The 24,321-nt window shown below is 39.8% G+C and overlaps 1 protein-coding gene across 4 annotated transcripts in view; it reads left to right on the top strand.

Moving 5' to 3' along the window:
- Window positions 1-24,321, top strand: part of znf280d (zinc finger protein 280D) — a 127,623-nt gene that overhangs the window by 58,803 nt on the left and 44,499 nt on the right. For 3 of the 4 annotated variants that reach the window (XM_072564998.1, XM_072564996.1, XM_072564997.1), the window contains exons 6-9: window positions 3,188-3,367; window positions 15,093-15,193; window positions 15,467-15,687; window positions 22,789-22,946. In XM_072564998.1, coding sequence (XP_072421099.1) covers window positions 3,188-3,367; window positions 15,093-15,193; window positions 15,467-15,687; window positions 22,789-22,946 — 660 coding nt within the window. The remainder of the gene's footprint in view (window positions 1-3,187; window positions 3,368-15,092; window positions 15,194-15,466; window positions 15,688-22,788; window positions 22,947-24,321) is intronic. The other variant, XM_072564999.1, reaches the window with a different exon arrangement.

Here is a 24,321-nt window from a genome sequence, read left to right as displayed (position 1 = left end):
TGAAGGTAACCAGTAGGTGAACAATTTGCACATTTTGTGCAGGAGATAAATTGGAGCACCACGTTTTAGATCAGTCAAAAGCGTGGATGATGAAGGGAGGCTCCTGATGTCATTTGTAAAACTAATTTTCAAGACAATAAAGACACGTTTGAAGGTTTAATCCTTTGTAAGTTCTGGTTGTGTTCCTGACAAATCAAGCAGAGAGGAACTTCATTTCACATTGAAAATTGAGCAAGAATATGGTGCATGTGGTTTCTTGTGTGTGCAGCATGACCTTTAAATAATGTCAGAGAAGCGTAATGTTTGAAGTCATTGTGATTGAAAACTCAGATTTTAAATTCTTTGCAAACAGCATTGTAACACAAAGGTACTTGCACCTAAGTTTTATGAATTCTGTTTTTTTCTGTTTCTGACCTAAATTGGAGGAGTGGACTGCTAGGTGGCAGATCAGGTTCAGTACAGAGAATTGTGAGCTGATGCACTTTGGTTATGGTAAGACTTTGAAAGGCAATATAAAATAGGTGTACAATAGGTGTAGAAACAGGAAGATCTGGATGTACATGAGCGCAGGTCACTGAAGGTGGCAGGACAGGTGGAGAAAGTGTTTAATAACACATACAGTATTCTTGGCTTTATTAATTGGGACAGAGAATACAAGAGCAGGGAGGTGTTGTTGAACTTGTTTAAGACACTTGTTAGACTTCACCTGGAGTATCATGTACCATTGTGGGTGCCACCTGAGGGGAAAGATGTGAATGCATTGAATAGAGTACAGAGCAATTTACAGGAATAGTTCCAGAAATTATAAAATTTAGTTCTGGAAATAGATTGAAAAAGACTGTTCTTTCAGAGAAGAAGGCTGAAAGGAAATTTGATTTAGTTTTTCAAAATCATGAGAAGGTTGGATAGAGTTGATGGGAAGGAGCTGTTCCTGCTCATTAAAGAAAAACAAAAGAGGGCATAGATTTCAAGTCGTGTCCAAATGAAGCAAAGGTGATGTGAACAAAAACTTTTTCAACACCCAAGTAGTCATGATATGGAATGTACTGCATGGAAATATGGTGGAGACACTTTCAATTGAGGCATTCAAGAATGCATTGGATGATTACTTAGATTGAAATGGTGCAGGGATATGGGAAAAAAGCAGGCGATTGGGTAATAGAAATGGTGCAGGCATGATGGGTCTATGTCGTAATAATTGTTTGAAGTCTTTGTGAGCCATTGTTAAATAAATAACGTTATTCTCACTGCTATCACCACTGCCAAAAGATTGGAAAATAATGGAATTCTGAAGAAATGATATGGATCAAGTTTTAAAGATAAGTGTTACTTGCCAAATTATAATACACTTATGTTTTTATTGGCAGGCACGGTTTTATTTACTTATGTTTGGCAGATAATGAATGTAGCTTTCCAGTGAACTGGAATAACAGACTCAATGGTTTTGCAGCGATAAATGAATAATTGATTTGCCATGATGATGCATACTTCCTAAGAAAGACCCTCGTCAGATTAGGTCTGTTTTCAGCAAAGACATGAAAGAAGACAATGAATCCTTATTGATTCTGCCTGTCAGAACAGCACAAACCATTTTTTGCAGACTTCTCCAACTGCCTGGCAACAAAAATGTAGATTCATATTTGTAAGATCTTCATTGGAGTGCAGCCCTGTATCTGATCTTATTTCCCTGAAAGACAGACACAGCGACACCATCTTTTAAAGTTTTAAGTCTTAATTACTCTACTGAAGAAGAGTCACTGGACCTGATTTATTTTCATAGGTGCTGCCAGATCTTCTGAAATTTTGCAGCAGTTTCTCTTTTTGTCCTCCTAGGTTACTATTTTAAAAACCTAATGAAACCTTCAGAGCCTTTACTAGGGCCTGATTTACTATTTTTTCTATTATTTCTGTGTTCATATCCAACGGAGAGGATCTACCTGACATGCTCAATATTCAGGATATTAAACTGTCCATCAAATTTGCTGAGATGTTTAATGAAAATTAACAGGCTAATGTGTAACATTTTAAAAATGTTTTTTGGAGGAATTTGCATTTTGAGCTATTCATCTCCAACCATTTTTAAAAGACTAATGTGAAAAAATCATTTTCAAACTTAGGTAAGTTATTTTTCCAAATCCTTCCTGTGAAAAAAATAGTTCAGAAAGTGCTTCATATTGCACTATGTGCCACCTTATGATAAACCAGGTTATGGATGATTAGGCTAAGAACACAACCCTGAAATGTTGAAGTTGAGATTATTATCTTCTTATGAGTATGACCACCTTCCTGTGTATCAGTTTTGATTCCTTCCAGAGACTGGTTTTCTCCTCCATCCCTAATCTGTTTTATTTCTTGTGCTTTCTTCTGATCATAACTTGCTCAGTTTCTGGATCAAAGCTGTGGAAGTCTGGCATTGTTATTTTCTGAACCAAAGCTCTGTTCACAAAAAGTCAGTGCCATTATCTGACATGATTCATCGTATTACGAGGCTGATGTTAAGGAGCAGTTTGCTGTCAGGACACCTTGTTTAGGTTCACTTATAATTGCACATTAATAAGTGTATCCTCTTCTTGTTGCTCAATGTATATTTGTGTCATGTCCATTTTTATCAGCGAAATGCTGGGAGAACAGCTGGAGTCTAAAAATGTTGCTGATGATGAGAGTGGAGGCATTTGTGTTGGTTAAATTAGACTTCACACTCGTCAGCAAGCAATCCAGAATGTCAGGTATAACTCAGCAATTGAAGGTAGATTCTGTCAGTTGGAGCAATCTCAGATCAGTTATTTAAAGTTCACATTCCCCATTCGAGAGACCAAGCATGAAATATTTTCATGTATCTGACATGTAAATATTTCATATTGGGAAGAAATTATCTAAGCATTTTTAATCTCTGAAGTATTTAAGTAAATAGTTGGTGATTTCTTTCTTTGTCCTCTTCACGCTTGCAAAACCCAACAAACCTTGTTCCTGTCTTAAATCAATTTAAAAACATATCTGAACTACCAAACAGCAAAACTTATTAAATGTAAATGAGGAATCTACTAGAACCTTTCGTCAAGTTATTTCATGCAACTCTGTAATGGTATTAAGATATAATGGTGAGGTTAAGGAATGTTTTTCGTTACAGACTGTGAATTTCATACTTAAGTATATTTTTTTAACTGCCATATTATTTTCTTAATTTCAGCAAGTGCAGCCCAGAGCACAAATATCAGTAACAAGCGTCCAGCAATCTGTGAGACAAACCATATTACTTCAAAGAAATCAAAATGCATTGAAGCCGGATCTGGGAGCAGTCAGTCAATCTTGTCACCATCTTCAACCACTTGTCCTGCAGTGGTGTCCTCATATAACAGTATGTCAAAAGGTACTATTTTCATTAAACTGAGCAATTAACATTGAAACAAAATTTTGTGCAAAGCATTTGCTGGAAGTTGTAGACTGAATGGATTCTAATGTGCATTCATCTTTGAAATTGAGAGACATATCTTTCAGTTGTATGACTAACATAATTGCACATTAATAAGTTCAGCCTTTGTTAAAAAACCAAACTTTGAGTGCAGCACAATGTCAATGATGTTTTCCGCAAAAGCTGTAATATCACTCTGGAACTTCAGATTCCCACCATCTTGTATATTTATGTAAATACTTGTGAAAGAAAAGTTAAGATTTTGGCAAGAGCAGAAGTAAGCAAATAAATGAAAGATACTTTAGTTATCTTGGGTAAATATTTTTTTAAAAAATCACTGAAGGGGCGTAAAACAACTTTATAAACAAAGAACAACTGTACAAATAAACCAAAGAACTGCAGATGCTGGAAATCAGAAATATGGAAATTGCTGGAAAAACGCAGCAGCTCTGGCAGCAGTAGACAGAAAACAGTTTTCGTTGAGGTTCCAATGACCCTTCCTCAGAACTGATTGCAGCTATAAAAAAGTTGGTATCCGTGCTGAAGAGGGGAGAGGGAGGAGTAAATGATAGGCGGAGATGGCACCCAGAGAGAGAGAACAACAAATGAGCAGACAAAAGGAATGGGAAAATCTACACCTGCTGTAGGGGACCATTAATAGCTGACAATAGGTTGTCATAATTTGGAGATGGCAGTATTGGACTGGGGTGTACTCCACAACCAGATGATGAAGGAGCAGCGCTCCAAAACTAGTGCTTCCAATTAAACCTGTTGGACTATAACCTGGTGTTGTGTACTTTTTGACAAGAGGTTGGTTGTGGTAGCAGCCCACGTGATGGTGAAGCCAGGTGTGTGGGGTTTGAGCTCGGGATATGGGAGAAGCTGCTCAGGCGTAAGGTAATTGAATTCTATATTGAGGGTAGAAAGCTGCAGGGTCTCCAAGTGGAAAATAAGATGCTGTTCTTGCAATTATGCTGAGCTTCACTGTAGTGCTGCAGCAAATCCGAGAATGATGTTGGCCATGGAACAAGGTGGTGTGTTGAAGTGGTAGGCAACAGGAAGCTTAGGGTCATTTTTGTGGACAGACTTAGGTGTTCCTCAAAGCAGTTGTCCTGACTGCATTTCATCTCCTCAGTGTAGAGCAGATCCATGTTGTGATCAGTAAATACAGTGGTATTCAGTGGTCCCCATTAGCCATTATTGATTTCTTGATTCCAAGGTATCTTCAACACTTGACAGAAAGGGAAACCTCTCAGGTTCCAGAACAGTCGGAAAGATGGTTGAGGAGCGGGGCACATTTTGCTCCCACATCTTTTGCGAGTTTGCAGCTTTCCTGTGGTCCACATGCTTGTTCAGGATCATCACACCTATCTGGATCATCTACGTCACTGGACCTCACGGTGTCAACCATGCCTCTTACCCATGCAGGGCCATTCCAGTGGCTCCTACACCAAACTTTGTCCACCTGAAGTAAACTCTCTTGCTTTGTAGAGTCTGTATCCAACTTTAGCATACATTGAGTATAGGAGTTGAAAGGTTATCTTGCAGCTGTACAGGACATTGGTTTGGCCACTTTTGGAATATTACATTCCATTCTGGTCTTTCTGCTCTAGGAAGGATGTTGTGAAACTTGAAAGCATTCGGAAAAGATTTATGAGGATGTTGCTGTGGCTGAAGGGTTTGAGCGAGAGGGAGCGGCTGAATAGGCTGGGGCAGTTTTCTCTCGAGCTTCGGAGACTGAGGGGTGACCTTAATAGAAGTTTATAAAATTATGACGGGCATGGATAGAGTGAATAGCCAAGATCTTTTCCCAAGAGTAATGGAGTTCAAAATTAGAGGTTTAGGATGAGAAGGGAAGGATTTAAAATGGACCTGAGGGGCAACCTTTTCATGCAGATGGTGTATGAAATGAGCTATCAGAGGAAGTGATGGAGGCTGGTACAATTACAGCCTTGCAAAGGCATCTGGATGAGTTGCACTGAAGGGTTGTTTTACATACTGTACAGCTCTATGACACCGTTTCTTCCCACCTCCCCCATGTCCGGAAAGATCAGGTGTAATCTGGTGCAGAGTTTTCTCCCCATTATTCCCCACAACTCTGCTGGAGCTATCCCTATTATCAGGATGGTCCAATAATCAAATTGGAACTGCCACAGTTAGGTATTGAATTAAACTACAGGCTGTTTCTTTAAATCTGTTTCAAAGTTTGGACTGCTCTTTCTTTCTGCCAGTCCATTGGATGATGGATGGTCTGGAGCTGTCCTTATATGGATCCTATTTGACTTCGGGAAACACTCATTCCCTGCTGGTAAATGATGGCCCGTTATCTGTGACCAGTTCTTGTATTATAAAGGATGCACGTATTTTTCTATGATTGATCCCATATTTGAAGAATGAACTCTGTGCAGATCCAGCCATTTTGAATGGGCATCTACAATGATTTACAACATTGAATTCATGAAAAGTCATGCATAGTCAACACTTAACTGAGTCCAGAGTTTAGCTCAACAACCTCACAAATGTGCGGGAGCTGCTGGCAGTAACTTCTGTCCTTGTTGGCACTCTGCGCACTGCCCCATGAATATGGCTGGCTATGTCTGCAACAAATCCTGGCCACCAAACATAACTTATCACCAGCTTCTTCATTTTGGAAATCCCTGGATAACCCTGGTGGAGTTGAGCCAGTATCTGGCAGCGACTTTGGCTCCGGACAATCACTCTTGCTCCCCATGTTAATATACCATCCTCTATGGTTATCTGGTCTCCGGGTCCAAAAGGTTTCACTTCTGGTTGTGATGGCCCTTTGGTTTCCCCTGTCACCACCAGCTGTTTCAGTTTTACCAGGACTAGATTTTTCTGCATCCAAAATCGTACATTGTCAGCTTTGACTAGAACTGTGTCCAGAGAAATTAAAACCATTACAGCCGCTTCCAGTGACAGTACCACCAGTGGTGTATCTGCCAACAGGAGGCAGCACACCGAATCTGCATTTGCTACTTGGCCTCCCGGTCAGTGTTCAACTTGTACTTATACACACTTAGAATTAGAGCCCACTGCTAAATTTGGCCTGAAGCTATGGGTGGCACTGCCTTGCTCTCGAAGTAAACTTAGTAAGGATTTGTGGTCAGTTTTTATTACAAATTAACATCTGGAAATGTACTGGTGGAACTTACTTTCTCAAAATATGACCACCAAACTGTCCTTCTTTATCTGGATGTATTTATGCACTATATTAGCCAAAGTCCTGAATGCATATGCTGTTGGGCATTCCTCTCCTTTGGGGCACATCTTAGTTAATACTACCTTGATGCCGTACGTGGAGGCATAGCATGTCAATACCAGATCTCGCTTGGGATCATAGTGTCTTAACACCTGAGAGGATGATAGCCATTTCTTCACTTCCGTGAAAACTGTGGTTGGCTGTGTGACCATTTCCAGGCTGACTCTTTTTAAAGAGTTAATGCAAAGGTGCCATGATGGAGGCTGGGTTATGTATGAATTTTCCATAATAATTCAAACAACCCAAGAAAAAACCTAAGCTCCGATACACACATGGAAGATGGACTTTTTCTTCCAATGGATGTAACCCGATCTTGTCAACTCTCTAGCCCAAATAGGTCACTTGGATGTGCCTGGAACATGCATTCTTCCCTTCTAAGATGTGCATCTGTCTGGGAAAAGCATCTAAGCACTGTGTCCAGGTTCTTTAGGTGCTCCTTATTGGTCTTGCCTTTTATTCGCACATATTGAGAGAAATTTGACCTGGGGTAGACCTTGTAAAATGTTTTCCATTATCCGCTGAAAAATTGCGCAGGCTGACGATACCCAAAATGGCAATGTCATATATTGGTACAAGCCCTTCTGGGTGTCCATGTCTAATTGCAATTGCACTTAGGCATGGCCCATATTGAACAGTGGGGTTTTAGCTATTTGCATGGTTACATCATTAATGCTAAATACTAAATGGTCTCAGCATTTCATTTAAGGGTTAAGTCCCCTTGCCACCTTTGCATATAAATCCTCTATGCAAGAGATTGGAGATTTATCCAGCTGTGAAAAGCTGTTTATCATTTGTTTAAAATTCCTGCAAAGAAAAACCAACTCATCGGGCGTCACAATCAGTTTAACTGGTGTAGCCCATTCAGCAAACTGGACTGGTTTGATGATTCCTTCGCTTTCCAGCCTTCTGATTTCTACCTTTACTTTTGTCAGAAAGGCAAATAGCACTGGGCTGGCCTTGCAGAATCATGCACTTGCTTCTTGGTCAACATACAAGGTGGCCTTGCCTCCTTTGATGGTCCCTTTACCTTCCTGAAAAATGTCCCGGTAGTTAATTAGGACTTCACTCAAACAGCCAATTTCTATTTGAAAAGTGTTGAGCCATTTGAGGTGAATCCCTCTCAACCAATTTTGCCCCAGCAAGCTTGGGCTTGTTTTTTTATGACAATCATTGGTAATTATATCAGCTGCTTCTCAGAAGAGACTGGAACCAAAGTTGTGCCCTTAATCTGTAAAGGTTCCATGGTATAGGTTCTCAGTCTAGCCGAGATCTTGTGTAAACTTAAGGGTTGGACTCTAGAGTTTAAAACTGCTTCTGTGATCACTGAAATGGTCATGCCAGCAATGACCTCCAGTAGAACCAGGCGATCATTTAAACAGCTGTTTATTTTGATTGCTTAGCAACATCCAAATCAGAACCAATTTTACTGTTCCCAAACAGATGTAGGTGGACTTTGCGGGGTGTGCGCTCTTCTAGATATTGGTCTGTGAGTTCTCTTAATTAATTTAGGTTTCATGGGACTCTTGCTGTCTCGAGTCCATATACTGGCGGCAACTGCAATAACTTACCAACCCGGATCCTGCAGAAACTTTTGACCATTTGGCCAAGGCTTGGCTTTATTTTGGGGGTTTTCTGAGGTTTTTAAGAGTCCCTCTGTTCAGGATATATACTCCACTTGCCACATTCTGTAATGATCAAGCCAGTTGTGCCTGTTTGAAGTCCAGTGGGGTTTTAGCTATTTGCATGGTTATATCATTAATGCTAAATACTAAATGGTCTCAGCATTTCACTTAAGGGTTAAACCAAAGTCACAGTGCCTCTGCCAGGTCATCTTAACCTAGTCAAAAATCTCAGGCATTCTCCTGCTTGCTGTATAAAACTGATAGCATCTCAGAATTAGAGGACACTTCAGTCAACTCTTGAAAGGCTTTACTATCATGCCTCAGGGAAAGTTAGGCTCCTCATTACTGAAAAAGCTGCAGGTCCACAAGCTGTCAAGGAGAATTACTTGTTGCTTTTCATCGGCCCCGATGTTATTTGTCCAGACAAAATAATGGATTCTTACAACATACTGGGTCAAGTCTTCAATGGCAGAATCAATGAGTCAAGCTTTCCAAATAATGGCATGATGCCAGAAATGCTTACTCCCAACTCAAAGACAACTGTTGCAAGCAAATTTCTTCAGGAGCATGCTTTTCCCCTGTTGCCACTGAAATAGCTTCACAGAGGCCAGCATCCTGTCACCAAATCACCAGTCATTTCCATGTGGATAGTCCTTGACATTGATCTAGCTCTCTCAGAGAGAACAGAACCTCTGGCACTTCTGTTTATTTTGTTTTGACTTTTTTTTTGTTTTTTTTGGCTGGTACTCCCTTTTTTCCCCTATTCTTTCTTCTTTTCTCCCACATTATTGCCTAACTGCGGTAATGCTTGTTTTTCCCAGGCACCCATGTTGTGTATGTGCAGGTGTGAGACAGTGAAAGACACAAGGTGTATAAATCTTTATTCAGTTTCCACCACCAGAAAGAAAGAAATCACCCAGTGGCCAGTGACAAGTAGTTCCCTTTTTAGAGGACAATGCTGTGTGATCAAACAGTGAGGGGGAGGGCAGGGATTAAATCAAAATAGAGTTGGAGAGGGAGATAATACCATCCACTCCCTGCGGTGCCCATCTCTCCCTGAACAGCTCAAGGGTGTTGGTGGACACCGTGTGCTTCCTCTTCAGAGACACCCGGGCTCTAACATAACCATGGAAGATGGGCAGGCAGTCAGCCCTAACGACCCCCTCCATGGCCCGCTGCCTGGACCTGTTTATGGCCAGTTTGGCCAGGCCCAGGAGCAGACCCACAAGGAGGTCTTCAGACCTGCTTTCCCCACTCCGTACCGGGTACCCGAAGATCAGGAGCGTGGGACAGAAGTGCAACCAAAAACAGAAGAAGGTTTTTTTAGAAAATCAAAAAGAAAGTGCAAGTGCCCATAGCCAATACATACATGGTCCACGAACACCACAGAACAAACAGTTGGGCTGGGAGTTCGTGAACCACCGCAATCTGCGGTTACAGGGGACCGCTGCTTGCAGCACCCTCCACCCCAGATCCCCGAGAGAAAGGGGGAGGACTCCCGCATAGAGAGCCCTCCACTTGGGATCCCCCCTGCTCGGTGACAGATGGGCACGCCCAGGCGTGTCCGGGCGATGGATGAGGGAGAAGAGGTGTGCAGCAGCAGTCTGTACAGGGCCTGCCATTTTATGTCCTTAAAAGGGACAAAACTAAAATTCCGGAGATGGCTCAGGTTGTTGGGCACAGGTTGTCGGAGGAGGCACTCCTGTGTTTTTTGAGCAGAACCTATGACACTTTTTTTTCCCTTTGTTTTCTTTTCACCCTCACACTACTGCCTAACTGCAGTAGTGCTTATTTTTTTCCCCAGCACCCATGTGTGTGTGCAGGTGTGAGACACAGTGAAAGACACAAGGTTCATGAATCTTTATTCAAATTTCCACCACCAGGAAGAAAGGAAATACCCGAATGGCCAGTGACAAGCAGTGCCCTTCACATCAAAGGGCAATGCTGTGTGATCAAACAGTGAAGGGGAGGGCAGGGATTAAATCAGAATAGAGTTGGAGGGGGAAATAATGCACTCCACTCCCTGTGGTGCCCACCTCTCCCTGAACAAATCCAGGGTGCTGGTGGACACGGCATGCTCCTTCTCCAGAGGCACCCGGGCTCTAACGTAACCGCGGAAGAGGGGCAGGCAGTCGGCCCTAACGACCCCCTCCATGGCCTGCTGCCTGGACCTGTTTATGGCCAGTTTGGCCAAGCCCACAAGCAGACCCACGAGGAGGTCTTCAGACTTGTCTTCCCCCCTCTGTTCTGGGTGCCCGAAGATCAGGAGCATGGGACTGAAATGCAACCAGAAGCAGAGAAGGAGGTTTTTAAGAAAATCAAAAAGGGAGTGCAAATGCCCACACCCAATATATACATGGTCCACGGACACCACAGAACAAGTAATTGGGCTGGGAGTTCGTGAACCACCGCAATCTGCGGTTGCAGGAGACCGCTGCGTGCAGCACCCTCCACCCTAGATCCCTGAGAAAAAGGGGGAGGACTCTCGTGTAGAGAGCCCTCCACTGGGAATCTCCACCGCCTGGTGGCAAATGAGCATGCCAAGGTGTGTACGGGCGGTGGATGAGGGAAAAGAGGTGGACGGTGTGCAGCAGCAGTCTGTACAGGGCCTGCCGATTTATGTCCTTAAAAGGGGCAAAACTAAAATTCCGCAGGTGGCTCAGGTTGTCTGAGGAGGCACTCCTGTTTTTTTTTTCCTTTTTTTTTAAACAGAACCTCTGACACTCCTGTCTATTTTTTTCTTTTTTTTCTTTTTTTTTACCCCCACACTACCACCTATCTGTGGTAGTCCTTATTTGTTTCTCCAGCACCCATACTGTGGGTGTGCACAGGTGTGAGACACAGTGAAAGCACTCCTGTTTCTTTATCCAGCTCCATCGAATATCTGATACTCCTGTTTTTTTTTCCTTTTTTTCCTCCTAATTTTTTTTTCTCCCCCCCCCCCCCCCCCCACTACCGCTTATTTTTTCCCCAGCATCCATGTTGTGTGTGTGCAGGTGTGAAACACAGTGAAAGCACTCCTGTTTTTTTTTGAACAGAAACTCTGGCACTCCTGTTCTTTCTTTTCAGTGAAACAAAAAATGAATGAAGACCATGTGTAAATATTTACAAATGAATAGCAAAGGGGAAGTGTGAAATAACTCCACAGAGACCAGTATCCTGTCACCAAGCCTCCCTTTATATATATATGTGGAGAATCCTTGACACTGAGCCAGCTCCATCAGAGCCAGCTCTCAGAGTGAACAGAACCCCTGACACTCCTGTTTATTTTTTTCCTTTTGTTTTTTTTTCTCTCCTAATTTTTCTTTTTTTTTCTCCCCCCACACTACCGCCTAACTGCGGTAGTGTTTGTTTTTTCCCCAGCATCCAGGTTGTGTGTGTGCAGGTGTAAGACACAGTGAAAGCACTCATGTTTTTTTTTCTTTTTTTCTTTTTTTTCCTTTTCAATTTCCACCACCAGGAGGATAGGAAAACACCCGGGTGGCCAGTGACAAGCAGTGCCCTTCACATCAAAGGGCAATGCTGTGTGAATCTCCTGGTTACACTTTTTTATTAACCTCCACACTGTCACCTAACTGCGGTAGTGCTTATTTTTCCCCAGCACCCATGGTGTGTGTGTAGGTGTGAGACACAGTGAGAGATACAAAGTGCACAAATCTTTATTCAATTTCCACCACCAGGAAGATAGGAAAACACCCGAGCAGCCAGTGACAAGACCACTCATGTTTATTTTTTTTTATCTCTTCTTTTTTTACACCCGAGTGGGCAGTGACAAGCACTGCCCTTCACCTCAAAGGGCAATGCTGTGTGATCAAAACCATGTATATTTATATTTTTTTCTTTTTTTTTCTTTTTTTTTTTTCTTTTTTCTTTTTTTTTTAACCCCCACACTACCGCCTAACTGCGGTAGTGCTTATTTTTTCCCCAGCACCCATGGTGTGTGTGTGTGTGTGCAGGTGTGAGACACAGTGAAAAGACACAAAGTGCACGAATCTTTATTCAATTGCCACCACCAGGAAGATATGAAAAACACCCGAGTGGCCAGTGACAAGCACTGCCCTTCAAACCACAGGGCAATGCTGTGTGAGCAAAACAGTGAAGGGGAGGGTAGGGACTAAATCAAAATAGAGTTGGACGGGGACCACTCATGTTTATATCTGTCAGCTAGGACTCCCTGATTGGACCAAATTATCAGCCCCAGTTGAGAATTTGTATTCTGTAAGGTCCACCTGGCTGACCTTGTTACAATCACTACTATTACTACCGTACTGTTGCAACTCCTTCTAAATCTAATGGAAAGAAAATGTGAGGGACAACAACAGCTGCGTTTTCTTGCATTGTAATAGATTGTCCTTTCTTTTCTTCTTTCCTTTTTTCCCTGCTTTTTCCTCTCCTTCGTTTCGTTCGTTCTTTTCTTTTGGACCCTTGTTTGCTCTCCTCTTCCCTTGCTGTCTTCTGCCCCACAACCAAAGACAAGTACAGTGCAATTCAGTGAAAAAGACAACAGAGTTTGGTTTGAACCTGATCAGCAGCTCTGAATGCTAGTTGAAAGAATTTCAGCTGCTTCTATTTATTTATTAGATGGGATTTGCATATTGCTGATAAGACTCATTTGTGACCCATTCTGACCTCAGTGATTGATTTCACCATTTCAGAGGGCAGATAAGAGTCAAACCCATTGCTGTGAACTTAGAGTGATTATAGGTCAGACCAGGTAAGGACCGTAAATTTCCTTCCCTTGAGAATATTAATGAACCACCGAAGATTTTACAACAGTCACCGATGGTTCACCATTAACGAATGATTAGCTTTCAACTTTACACTTTATTCATTCAGTTTAAATTCCACCTATTACCATTTGAACTCATGGTCCCCACCTTTTGGCTGAGCCTCCGGAATACTAATCCAGTGACATTACCACTCCACCACTGTCTCTCCTATGTATTCATTTCTATGTTGAGTATCATGATCATTATACATTGAAGTTAGCTTTCTGTAGGCAATTGTTTCACTTTTGTATTTTCCTAACGCATTGTATTTGTAGGGCCCGCCTGAAAGAAACAATATTATTCATGGAGTAATTCAAATCTACAAAACGCAGTTGATAATTTATGTTTGTTTTGGATAAAAGAAAAGATGAAATTATCAAGCACTTTTCCCATCAAAATTTCTCAGGAACTTCACAAAATGAATTATTTTTGGTGTAATGACTTTTGTTGTGGGCAAACAAAACATCACTTCTCTACCCGTAACATTCATTAATCATGCAACAAACAGAGAGTCAGTGTACAATTTGCTGGTGTTCATCAAGACATTGCAGAGACATTTTCTATCCCAAGTTCTTCATGTTTTGATCGTTAAAGCTTGCAGTGCTGCAACACATGCTCTCTTTTCTCAGTTGCACTCCATTGACATGCTCAGATCATGAAAGAAATCAAATAAAGAGTGAATTTAACTTTCCTGGGCTATGTGACTCCTATAGATTAGAGGTCAAATGTTTTTGCATGAGGAGCTTGCTTCAATTTTATTTCCACTCACTGAGCTTGAAGTTTGACACAACAAGAAACAAGAACTCAAAAAACTGAGTGTGTAGACAATGTGAAACAACTTGCTAAGCAATGCAAAGTCCAAGCAAGAAATTGATAATTTAACAAGATGCAGAATTAATCAAAGTGACCACTATAAGGTGACAAGAGGTATGGCTAACCTTTTTTTTGTACATTCTTGAAGGAAGCAGGGCTTGAGAAGCAGATTATGCCCTAAGTCTTGATCATCAGGAAACTGGGAGAGGGCTAGGGCCAAACTAAGGAGTTTGGTTTAACTAACATGAAATTGAGTTCACCTCTATGGTATGCGTTCTGCACTAGCCTTGGCAGAATTAATAAAATCAGGGACAGAAACAAAGTTGCCTTTCAGCCACTTATCACCTTCAAACCAGTGGGTGGTTGGTGTTTGGGAAAGCTGAAGGGTGTGGGGCTGTATCTGTGGACATGTCTATCTCTGTCTCAAGTGCATACGTCCTTATGAATGAGTGCACACAGGTTTGTGCCCTTGCTTGCTCACCTCAGACATGCAGTCATTCAAACAGGTGCTCACATCCTCACTCCCTTACAACGAATGCTGGTTCACACATGATTCGTGGCCTTACTTCTTAGTTCCCTGTCCTCATAATCTCAGCTGTTCATTTGCACATGCGTATTCCACCCTCATTCACTCGGGTACACATCTTCATTCATGTGCTCTCTCTCAAGCACTTGCACTCTATCTCCCCTGCCGACAAGCTTGAGGTTTCTGTCTTCCCCATCCTTACTGCAGTCCTTTAGGGTGTCCCATGTTCTCCAGGACTGCTGGATTCCAGGTCTTTGTGCACTGCTTACCGCTTCCCCATTCCCAGAAAGTTCTGTTCTTAGTAGTCAGTAGCAAATGTCTGTGTGAGAGAGAGGGAGAGTGAGTCTTTGTTGAGAGGTGCAGCTACTTGTGGAATCTTCCATTTGCACTTGTCTGTATTTTAAACACCAGCATCAAAGGATATATAGCAATGCATGACAAACTGGTACTCAGGCCTATGTTGGGCACCCCAGGTTTTGATTTAGTCAGAAGAATGACAAGGCAAGTCTATTTTTGTATCAAAGTGAAGATTTGTGTATACTTTTTTCCAGAAAATATTACATCGATAATTGGTGCAGTTAATGCACATTCCATGAAGTTTATAATGAGAATGTGGTTCCACTAATATGTTGAAGTACTTAGTTAAAATTAAATAATGAAATTATTTTGACAGGACCTCAAAGTAATATTAAAAATGGCGTACCAGTCCCAAGGGCTTGTCCAAAGTGTAACATTCACTTCAATGTCCTGGATTCTTTGCGGCAGCATATGGTTGTAAGTATTTTGATTATTTGTTCAGCAAAGAAAAAGAATGAGTGCTATAGTTTATGCTTGCAATTGTTGGAGCATTAACTTATAATTACAATTTATAAGGCAGTATTTTCAAATCAGTCACGAATATGGTTATGTATCTTAATTAACCAACATTTGTTCCCATGACATATGTTTGTTTTAACTTGCATTATATTCAACCATTGTGATCATATTAAAATTATTTACTTTGAAACCTCAGAAAATAGATAACACAATTTGTTTGTACCTGTTGAGTTCTGTTGTCCAGATCTGGTGTCCAGCTATTGTTCTGTGCAATCATCCGAACAATCGTCAAACAAGGTGTTGGAGATCGATAAAGGGAAACTTATTATGTTGGTCAATGACTTTTACTATGGAAAAGATGATGGCAATGCCCACCTAAATCAACAGGATCAGAAGACAAATACAACTTTCAAATGCTATAGCTGTCTAAAGATCCTTAAGAATAATATAAGGTACTGAAATCTATCCCTGCATAAATTAACAACCTAAATATAACTTGTGCACCATATTTCTAAAATAGAATGTTATTGAAATTCAGACTTGATTTAATTAATTGTTTATCATTTTATAATTCCATTAAATCTGTATTTAATTTAAAATAACCAGAAATGTAAGAACAGAAGGTAAAAAACAAAATGTTTTAACAACCTTGATCCCAACACACACTATCCTTGGATGTTCCACCAGCTGTGCACGACTGCAGTTTACACTCTCACCTGAACGACTCTGTATTGGGTGCCATTTATTGTTTACGATAATTTTCATTTCTGTATTTAGTTAGGAACTTTAGATTTCTGAGATGTGGGAAGTTGTCTCCCTGCATTTCATCCTATCTTTCATTGTTATACAATTTTGGAATTGACTGGAGCTGTTGTCTGTTTCTGTTCTTATTACTCAGTAAATCTCCATTTTACTAGGTCCTAAAGGTTCAGGTTTCTCGGTGTACATTATAATAATGGTCAGCACAGAGTAGGTAGGGCAAGAACATGCAATAGCTTCTTCATGTCATTCAAAAACATTTCTCCAGAGATCTTGTCAGTAGGAGTGTTTTGTGTGTAAAGATAGTGTCCTCATTTTACCTAAAATTTGGAGTTCAGCATTCCCTAAAACCGGTAATTTATTTCAAGTTAGCATTTTTAAACAATATAAGTAAACTTGTTCTAAATGTCATGTAAGATACTATATCCTTTTTTAGTAGCATACCTGACCCCATCTTTATCATACTCAAGTTTTGACTGTTTGCATTATATTACTTTGTAAAACAATACATGTCCCACTGCTATTTTGCAGTTATCAGGAGGAGTGCGGGGATGAAAGTAGGAATTATTGTAACTTGCTCTCCTGTGTTTTCTTTTGTGTAATTTTACTTCTTACCACCTTCCTTTTCAGCTGCTCCCAAAATAACTGGACAACTTGATTAATGCTTGATGGACAGGATCATTTGTAAAAGGTTACAGTTTTTGTATTACAAGATGCACATAAAATAGGATTACCTCCAATTGTGATGTAAGGGTGTGATTCATATATAGTTTGATATTTTTTATTCAGTATTTGGATTTTGACCTTGTGGCCTGTGAGTTTTAGCCTTTGTGTGTTTGAGGGGAATTAATGATTAACTTGTCAGGCTTTCTGGAGCCATGATTTTTTAAAAACCATTATGAAAGGGAGACTTCCTGGGGTAGTGATGGGCCTTTTTTGCATTGGGAGAGTTGAATCATTGAAGAGCATTCACTTTCTGTTCAGAAGGATCAGAAATTTTCTTTTTGCTAACGCAAAAACTCATTGTTTGGAAAGTTTTTCTCTGTTCACAGAAATTTTGTTTGGATATGGATGTTTCTCCTTGAGAAATGAGTTTATTCAGAAAAGTTTGGAAATAGATTACCTTCTGGGAAGGATTTTAGTAAGGAAGGTTTAAACCAGAAGCATTTGGTGAGAATTCTGAAAGGGTTATTCAATATTCAGAAGATCTCCGTTCAGTTGAGAGATAAATCCAGAAAGAGGCTATCAATTCTCATGACTGGGAATTAAAGGAAACAGTTAAGTTAAGCTTATTGATGTGAATGCTTTCTGTTGTTTGTAGTTACATAAAGTGATTGATTGTATTAGGATAGATGGAATTGTGATTTTATTGTGTTTCAAAATCTTTCAAACCGTGTTCAGTGCAGATGGCTTGGTTTATTCTTTTTTATCATGTTTCCAGTTGCATAATAAATTTCTAAATGCATAATAAATTAAAACCAAACCATAAACCTGTTTTGGTTTTAACAGGTTTATTGTTCGAACCAAACCTGTAGTATTGTGTGCTTGTTACCAAATAATGAAGGGCTTTTGCCCGAAACATTGATTTTCCTGTTCCTCGGATGCTGCCTGACCTGCTGTGCTTTTCCAGCACCACTCTAATCTACCAAATTTGATCTGTCTAGCCAACTTTCATTCTAGGATCTGACCTGTCTGGTAATAACATGAGCAGGGATATAACAGCACATTTCTGAAACTGGATGAAAGAAAGGCAAAGGGCAGTGTGTTCTCATGATTCAAGGTGCAACTTTAAAAGCACATTATTTTTAGAAACTGTTGAATGTTTGTGGATGCTTTATGATTAATGGAAAAGTATCAAATGCTCAAAATTGATCTTGTCATCATGGAATGCAGGTTTATGTGACTATTTTGTGCTGCTACACAATATTCAGTAGATTCAAAATATTCCCCACAAGATGGAGAAATCAGCAGTTGATTACCATGGGCCATATTTAATAACCTCCAAATAATCATTAACAGAATGGCTTAATGGAGAATCCTGGATACTGATTAGCTTCCAACTTCACCAAAGTGTTGGACTGAGGGAACAAAAAAGGCACTTTAAAAAGTATATGGTTCTAAATCTTTTGCACAATTATTTCACCATTTGCATTGAAGTGATTGCTAAATTAATTATATTTTTACACAATTAGGTGCCTATATTAATGGTGTATGTAAGTGAACTCAGTAGTATAAGGAATGTTTTGAATTTTGCTCCAGTTACTGTGAGACACTTTTTGCTTTTTGATGGTATGCTATTATGGTACTAAGAGACATAATGCTGAAAAGAAATTAAAACGCAAATGCCATCAGATAACTGAATTTGGTGAGCAGACTTTGAAATGCCCTTCAGGGTGATTACACTGCACTATGAGTATATGGTACGATGCTCCACAGTCTTCATTACCATTTTCTTTATAGATTGATAGCATTATCAGCAGATTTCAGTGGCATTCCCTTCAGGGATGTGCAGTGAAAAATAGTTGGTAGTTTATATAGTACAAGAACTGTTCTTTTGATTGAATAACTTTACTTGAAAATGTGGCAAAAAGGCTTCTGTAAGCTGTTTTAAAAGCTACACCCGTTTGTTTCACAGTCATTTGTTGGCAGTTAAGGTCATAGTTGTTCTGAATAAGAATCCTTTAAGGGAAGCTGAAATAGCAAAATGTGAAAATTTGAAGTATGGGCATGGTTTTTGAGAGCACAGACTACATGAAAATCTAGGCTGAGTAGTTACAATAGGTGGAATGAACTTGCTCCAATAAAGCAAAAGCCACATATAATTGAGGGCATTTTATTTGCTATTATATGTACTTAGAAACATCGATCTAGGTGGATGTGCTAGTGATTTGTCATGAGAACATCTGGAAGCTAATGAGTGTGTTTTCTCACCGAGAGATAATGAAATAGAAAGTAAACCGTTGTAGAAGCAGACTGTTATTTTGGTCAGTTTCTTCTAAGTGAGGAATTCATAGTATTAATTACCGCTCCCCTCTTTTCATCTTTAACGTGTTTGATTTTGGTCATTTATTTGTTTAAATACTTGTTTGTTAATGTAATTACTTTTCCTTTAGTGACATCGGTGATTCCCCTCAATTGCTAACGTCATAGCTTCTTGACTGTCCTTTAAATTCAAACAGCAAGCTATAAAATGTCATATACAAAAGAACTGACTTTTTGTTAGCAGCAGTGTTGAACTTCAAGACTGATTCAGGCTTAATTGTTGAATAGTCATTGTATATTACTCTAAGCAAGTACAAGCATTAAAATAGGAAACACTGAAAGCGTGCATTTTGCAGTTGACTTAGTCTATTTCATCTCTATCTGCAACATAACAGTTTTCTGGCGATGCAATTTATTAAATATTTGCCTTGACCCTGAAACTATTCAAATTATTTGACTACGCTGTCTTAGAAGTGTGAATCTTCCTTGCCTGCTTCGAGAAAACTCCATAAGCTAAAAGCCTGTAACTGATGATATGTCCTGCTCAGGCAAGCATCAAGAAGCATGTAATTTTTTGGAGGCTGAACAGTTTTAGTTGTTTACTATTTGAAGTATTCTGTGCACATTTGAGAACACTAAGCTTTTGAACCGGCCAACTTTACTTCTATGGAAATTAGGAAAATAATTTATTCCCCTAAATGGATGGAGAATATTCATTCTGTTTTGGGCTGACAAAATATTTTGTTGCTTGGATTTACTGTAAATAAAATTGAAGAAGCATAAGCATGGGAATGAGTTTTGTATATCAGTGACAAACTGATACATTCAGCAAATATTCAAATATTTGTTAATAATTGTACAAAAAGATCTTTAACATTTATGGTCTTTTTTTTAAAGCCATCCTAGGAGTAATTTTAACTGGACCAAGGTTGGGTGGTTTGAGTTAAGCATGTTAAAACAATTGTTTTAAAATCTGAAATTGGAATTCTCACATTGTCAGTTCAGTGAAGGCAGGTCAGGGATTATCCCTCTCCCAAATTTATGGTTCATTTATTTAAATATTTTGGTGAGACACCATGCATTTCTCTTCCAACTATAATGCTGGCTGCCTGGACTTCCTTGAATGGGAACACACAAAAGGTAAAGGGAGGTGAGAACTACTGCGTAGAAGATTAATTTGCATTGCCAGCATTGCTTGAGGGTCAGGAGAAACCGAAGGGTTTTTTCCAGCCCACCAAGCAAGCCTCTTTGTAATGCAGACTGTTCTATCCACACCTGATATCTGCACCTGATATCTGCTAAACCATCCCAAAATCATCCCTATGCTGTCCAAACCATGCTATCCTCTCATCAAGAACTTCATTCTTGTGATGCCAGGATTGACCTTTGAAGAGAGACTGGATCAATTGGGATAATCTTCACTGGGGTTCAGAAGAATGAGTAGTGAGTCTGATAGAAACCTGTAAAATTATAACTGGACTTGACAAGTCAACACACATGGAATGCTCCCAGTGACTGGGGAGTATAGAACCAGGGGTGACTGTCTAAACGTACAGGGGTGGTCCATTTAGGACTGAGATAAGGAGAAATTTCTTCACCCAGAGAGTGGTAGCAGGTGAGGCAAAAACATTGAATGTTTTCAAGGAATTAGATTAGATTAGATTAGATTACTTACAGTGTGGAAACAGGCCCTTCGGCCCAACAAGTCCACACCGCCCCGCCGAAGCGCAACCCACCCATACCCCTACATTTACCCCTTACCTAACACTACGGGCAATTTAGCATGGCCAATTCACTTAACCTGCACATCTTTGGACTGTGGGAGGAAACCGGAGCACCCGGAGGAAACCCACGCAGACACGGGGAGAACGTGCAAACTCCACAGTTAGTCACCTGAGGCGGGAATTGAACCCGGATCTCTGGCGCTGTTAGGTATAGTTTTTTTTGGGCTGAAGCATCTAAGGGTATGGGGAGGAAGCAGGAAAGAGGTACTAAGTTGTGTGATTAGCCATGAGCCTATTGAACAGTAGAGTAAGTTGTGGAGTTGAATGGCGTACTGTTGCTCCTATTTTAAGAAAATACCTACCCGCTATACATTTGTTAATTCCCAGGGTTTTCTGATTGTAACTTCCCTCCCATTGTTTGGAAATCCAACCCTATTAATCTAGATTCATAAAGCAAAATTTTGTATCTCTTATATAATGAACAATGAATTACTCAGTTGATTTAGTTAATGATGTTTTCTGCTTTCACTAATAATGTAATACAAAATATAAACTGTGGTAAATTCAGCAACTCATAAAAATTGTTAATTTTAGGGTTCTGATGTAGTGAGAAGATTCTGTGTTGGTTACAACAACAAAATACCAGTGATGCTAGAATTAAAACAAAAACCAAGCACCTGTAGTAGAATCTCAGTTGGCCTAGCAGCATTTAAGACCGTAAGATGGAGGAGGAGAAGTAGGCTATTCTGCCCATTGAGTCTGTTCCACTATTTATTAAGATTATAACTAATCTGGAAATCTTCGCACCACTTTTCTACCTTATACTCAACCCTTGATAATGTAGTGATAACAAATCTGTCTGTCCCAGCCTTGAATATATTTAACAACCCTGCCTTTGCCAACTCTGCAGTAATGTATTTCAAAGAATCTTCTCATCTTTGTCCTAAATGGGTGACCTCCCCCCAACTCTGAGATTTAGTCCCCTGGTCTGAGACTTATATGGGGAAACAATCTGTCTGTGTCAACCTACCAAGCCCCCTAAAACTTTTGTGTGTTTTAATAAGGTCTCCTCTCAGTTTTCTAAGCTCTGAAGAGTACAAGCTTCAACCTATCCTCATCAGGCAATTCCTCCATAACTGAGAGCACCTTAATTAACCTTCTTAGGACTGCCTCCAATCCCGGTATATCTCTCCTTAGAGTTCGTGTATTCAGTTTTTGTGGCTGAGTAAATGGAATAAATTCTAATGAAAGATTATCAACCTGAAATGTTAGCTGTATGGCATGGTGATGGCAGATGGTGGAATTTGAAATCAGTTTAAAACAAAAGTCTGGAATTAAGCACCTACTGTTTATGCTGAAATTGTTGTTTATTTAAAAATCACACAACACCAGATTATAGTCCAACAGGTTTATTTGAAGCACGAGCTTTCGGAGCGCTGCTACTTCATCAGGTGATCTGATGAAGGAGCAGTGCTCCAAAAGCTAGTGCTTCCAAATAAACCTGTTGGACTAAAAGCTGGTGTTGTGTGATTTTTAACTTTGTACACCCAAGTCCAACACCGGCGTCTCCAAATCATTGTTGCTTATTGTCAGGGAAAATCCATCTGGTTAACTAAAGGGAAGGAAACTGTTGTCCTTATATGACCTGGCCTACATGTGTCTCTTAACTGCCCTTAGGGCAATTAAGAATAGGTAATGAATGCTCACCTAGTTGGTGGCATTCAATCTCATGAATTAATTTTTTTTTAAGAAGTCTTAGCTTGAATGTTGCCAAACCTAACTCAGCATTTCCAATATTTAGTCTGTCACCTTTTGTCTAGTAAGACTCTTTGGAGTGATCTCTTCTGAACTTTTACATATTTTTAAATAAAGGTTGATTAAAAATGTTAAAATTGGTTGATTTGTGTTGACTTACTTTAAGAATTATGAAAAATTTAAAATTGTCAAATATAAAACTATGTGTAATGTATTTTGCAAAGTTTAATCGACTATAGTTTTAGTTACTTGAAGATGATTTCACCTTGCAATAAAATGTTTAAAATTGTGTCTTAGCGATAAGTGTTTTATTAGTTGCCTTGTCATTGTTAGGTTTATGAATCACATGAAGCATCACATGGAGTTAGAGAAGCAGAGCAGTGAGAGCTGGGAAAACCACACTACCTGTCAGCATTGTCATCGTCAGTTTCCCACACCTTTTCAGCTACAGTGCCACATTGAAACCGCTCATAGTCCATATGAGTCAACAAGTAAGTGTTAGGTATCTTTTTAGAATGGTGTTAAATGACAGATTTCTGCATTGCAATTGTAAATTTGATAAAATATGTAGGATATTGAGCTTTAGGATTTTATTTTGTATTCTGTTTGAAATAATGAATAATAGTAAGAATGCCTGTATCAGTTGAAAGCTAGAAAAATCTCTGGACAAGACTGATAATAATATGCAAAAAAAAAGGTGCATGCTTCAGAAGTCTTCATCCTGGAGGCCTGCATCTGCAGATAATGTTGAAATTCCCATTAATTGAAAATGAGAAGCCATGTGCTTTCTTGAATACGGTAAATCTTTCTCAATTGGTTAACCTTTATTTTGTAATTGCATAAGCTATGACAACCTGTCATAAATGTAGAAATTGTACACAGTGTATTGCATGTGTTTGGTGAATGGTGTAAATTCATTCTACCTTTTAAATGACAAATTTTATTTCCACATATCGAGGGTAATAGAGCAGCTTTCTGGTCAGAGTGACTTTGATATCCAGTAATCATAACATATTCATTATCCTATTTTGTTTGGTCTGTTACTTAGGATAATTATACTTTCACTGTGTGATGGAATCATACTTCATCCAAATAAGATGATTTGTAGATGTACAATGCATGCCATACGGTGTTCTCCCATTAGTTTCTGTCTTTTTCATTTTGGAATACCACAGGGCATTTTTTTTAGTATGTGCTTTAATTTGTTCTCTTGTGAAGATTTACATCTTTTTAGTCTGTTGTCCTGCTTCTTTCTCCAGCTGGATGATTTGCTTTACATGATTAGTTGACCCGGTTGTGCAGAATGAGGCAGCCTTGCTGTGGCACTTCTCTCTTGATCCAGCATCCATACAATTACCTGACCAAATTCATTCAGTGAGGCTTGCTGAGTTCAGATACCAGGGTAAAGGCTACAATGGAATTATCAACTGCCTTTTAAAATCCAGTAACACATATAACTCTATGCTGCAGTTTGCAGAAGGCTGAACAAATGGGGTTGATCAAGGCTTGGGTCTCCTCTTCAAAGTAGCTGTTTCAGAGAGGTGGCTATGGGAAGTACTCCACATGTTCCAGAGTATCTTTTCAGCATTTGTGGGAGGCAAATTTTTGACTGACCAAAGCTGGGTTGCAATGAGTTTTGGTCTGGCAACATTGAAGCATATACTAAGATTTTTGTATGCAGACCTGAAGAGATTGAGTATGGCTTGATAATCTGGTGCAGAGTGGGCAACCATACTGTAGTTATTTTATGCTGGAGGTCAGGTATGCCTAAGATGATCAGTTTAGTTTTGACATAGAGACTGCTGCAGCTGAGAGTTTTGCATGCAGATGGCATGTAATACTCTCTCTGGAGGGCATTTGGTCTTT

The sequence above is a fragment of the Chiloscyllium punctatum genome, chromosome 48, assembly GCF_047496795.1.
Source record: "Chiloscyllium punctatum isolate Juve2018m chromosome 48, sChiPun1.3, whole genome shotgun sequence".
Lineage (NCBI taxonomy): Eukaryota > Metazoa > Chordata > Chondrichthyes > Orectolobiformes > Hemiscylliidae > Chiloscyllium > Chiloscyllium punctatum.
Note: the sequence above shows the minus strand (reverse complement) of the source record. Positions and strands in the feature narration are given on the sequence as shown.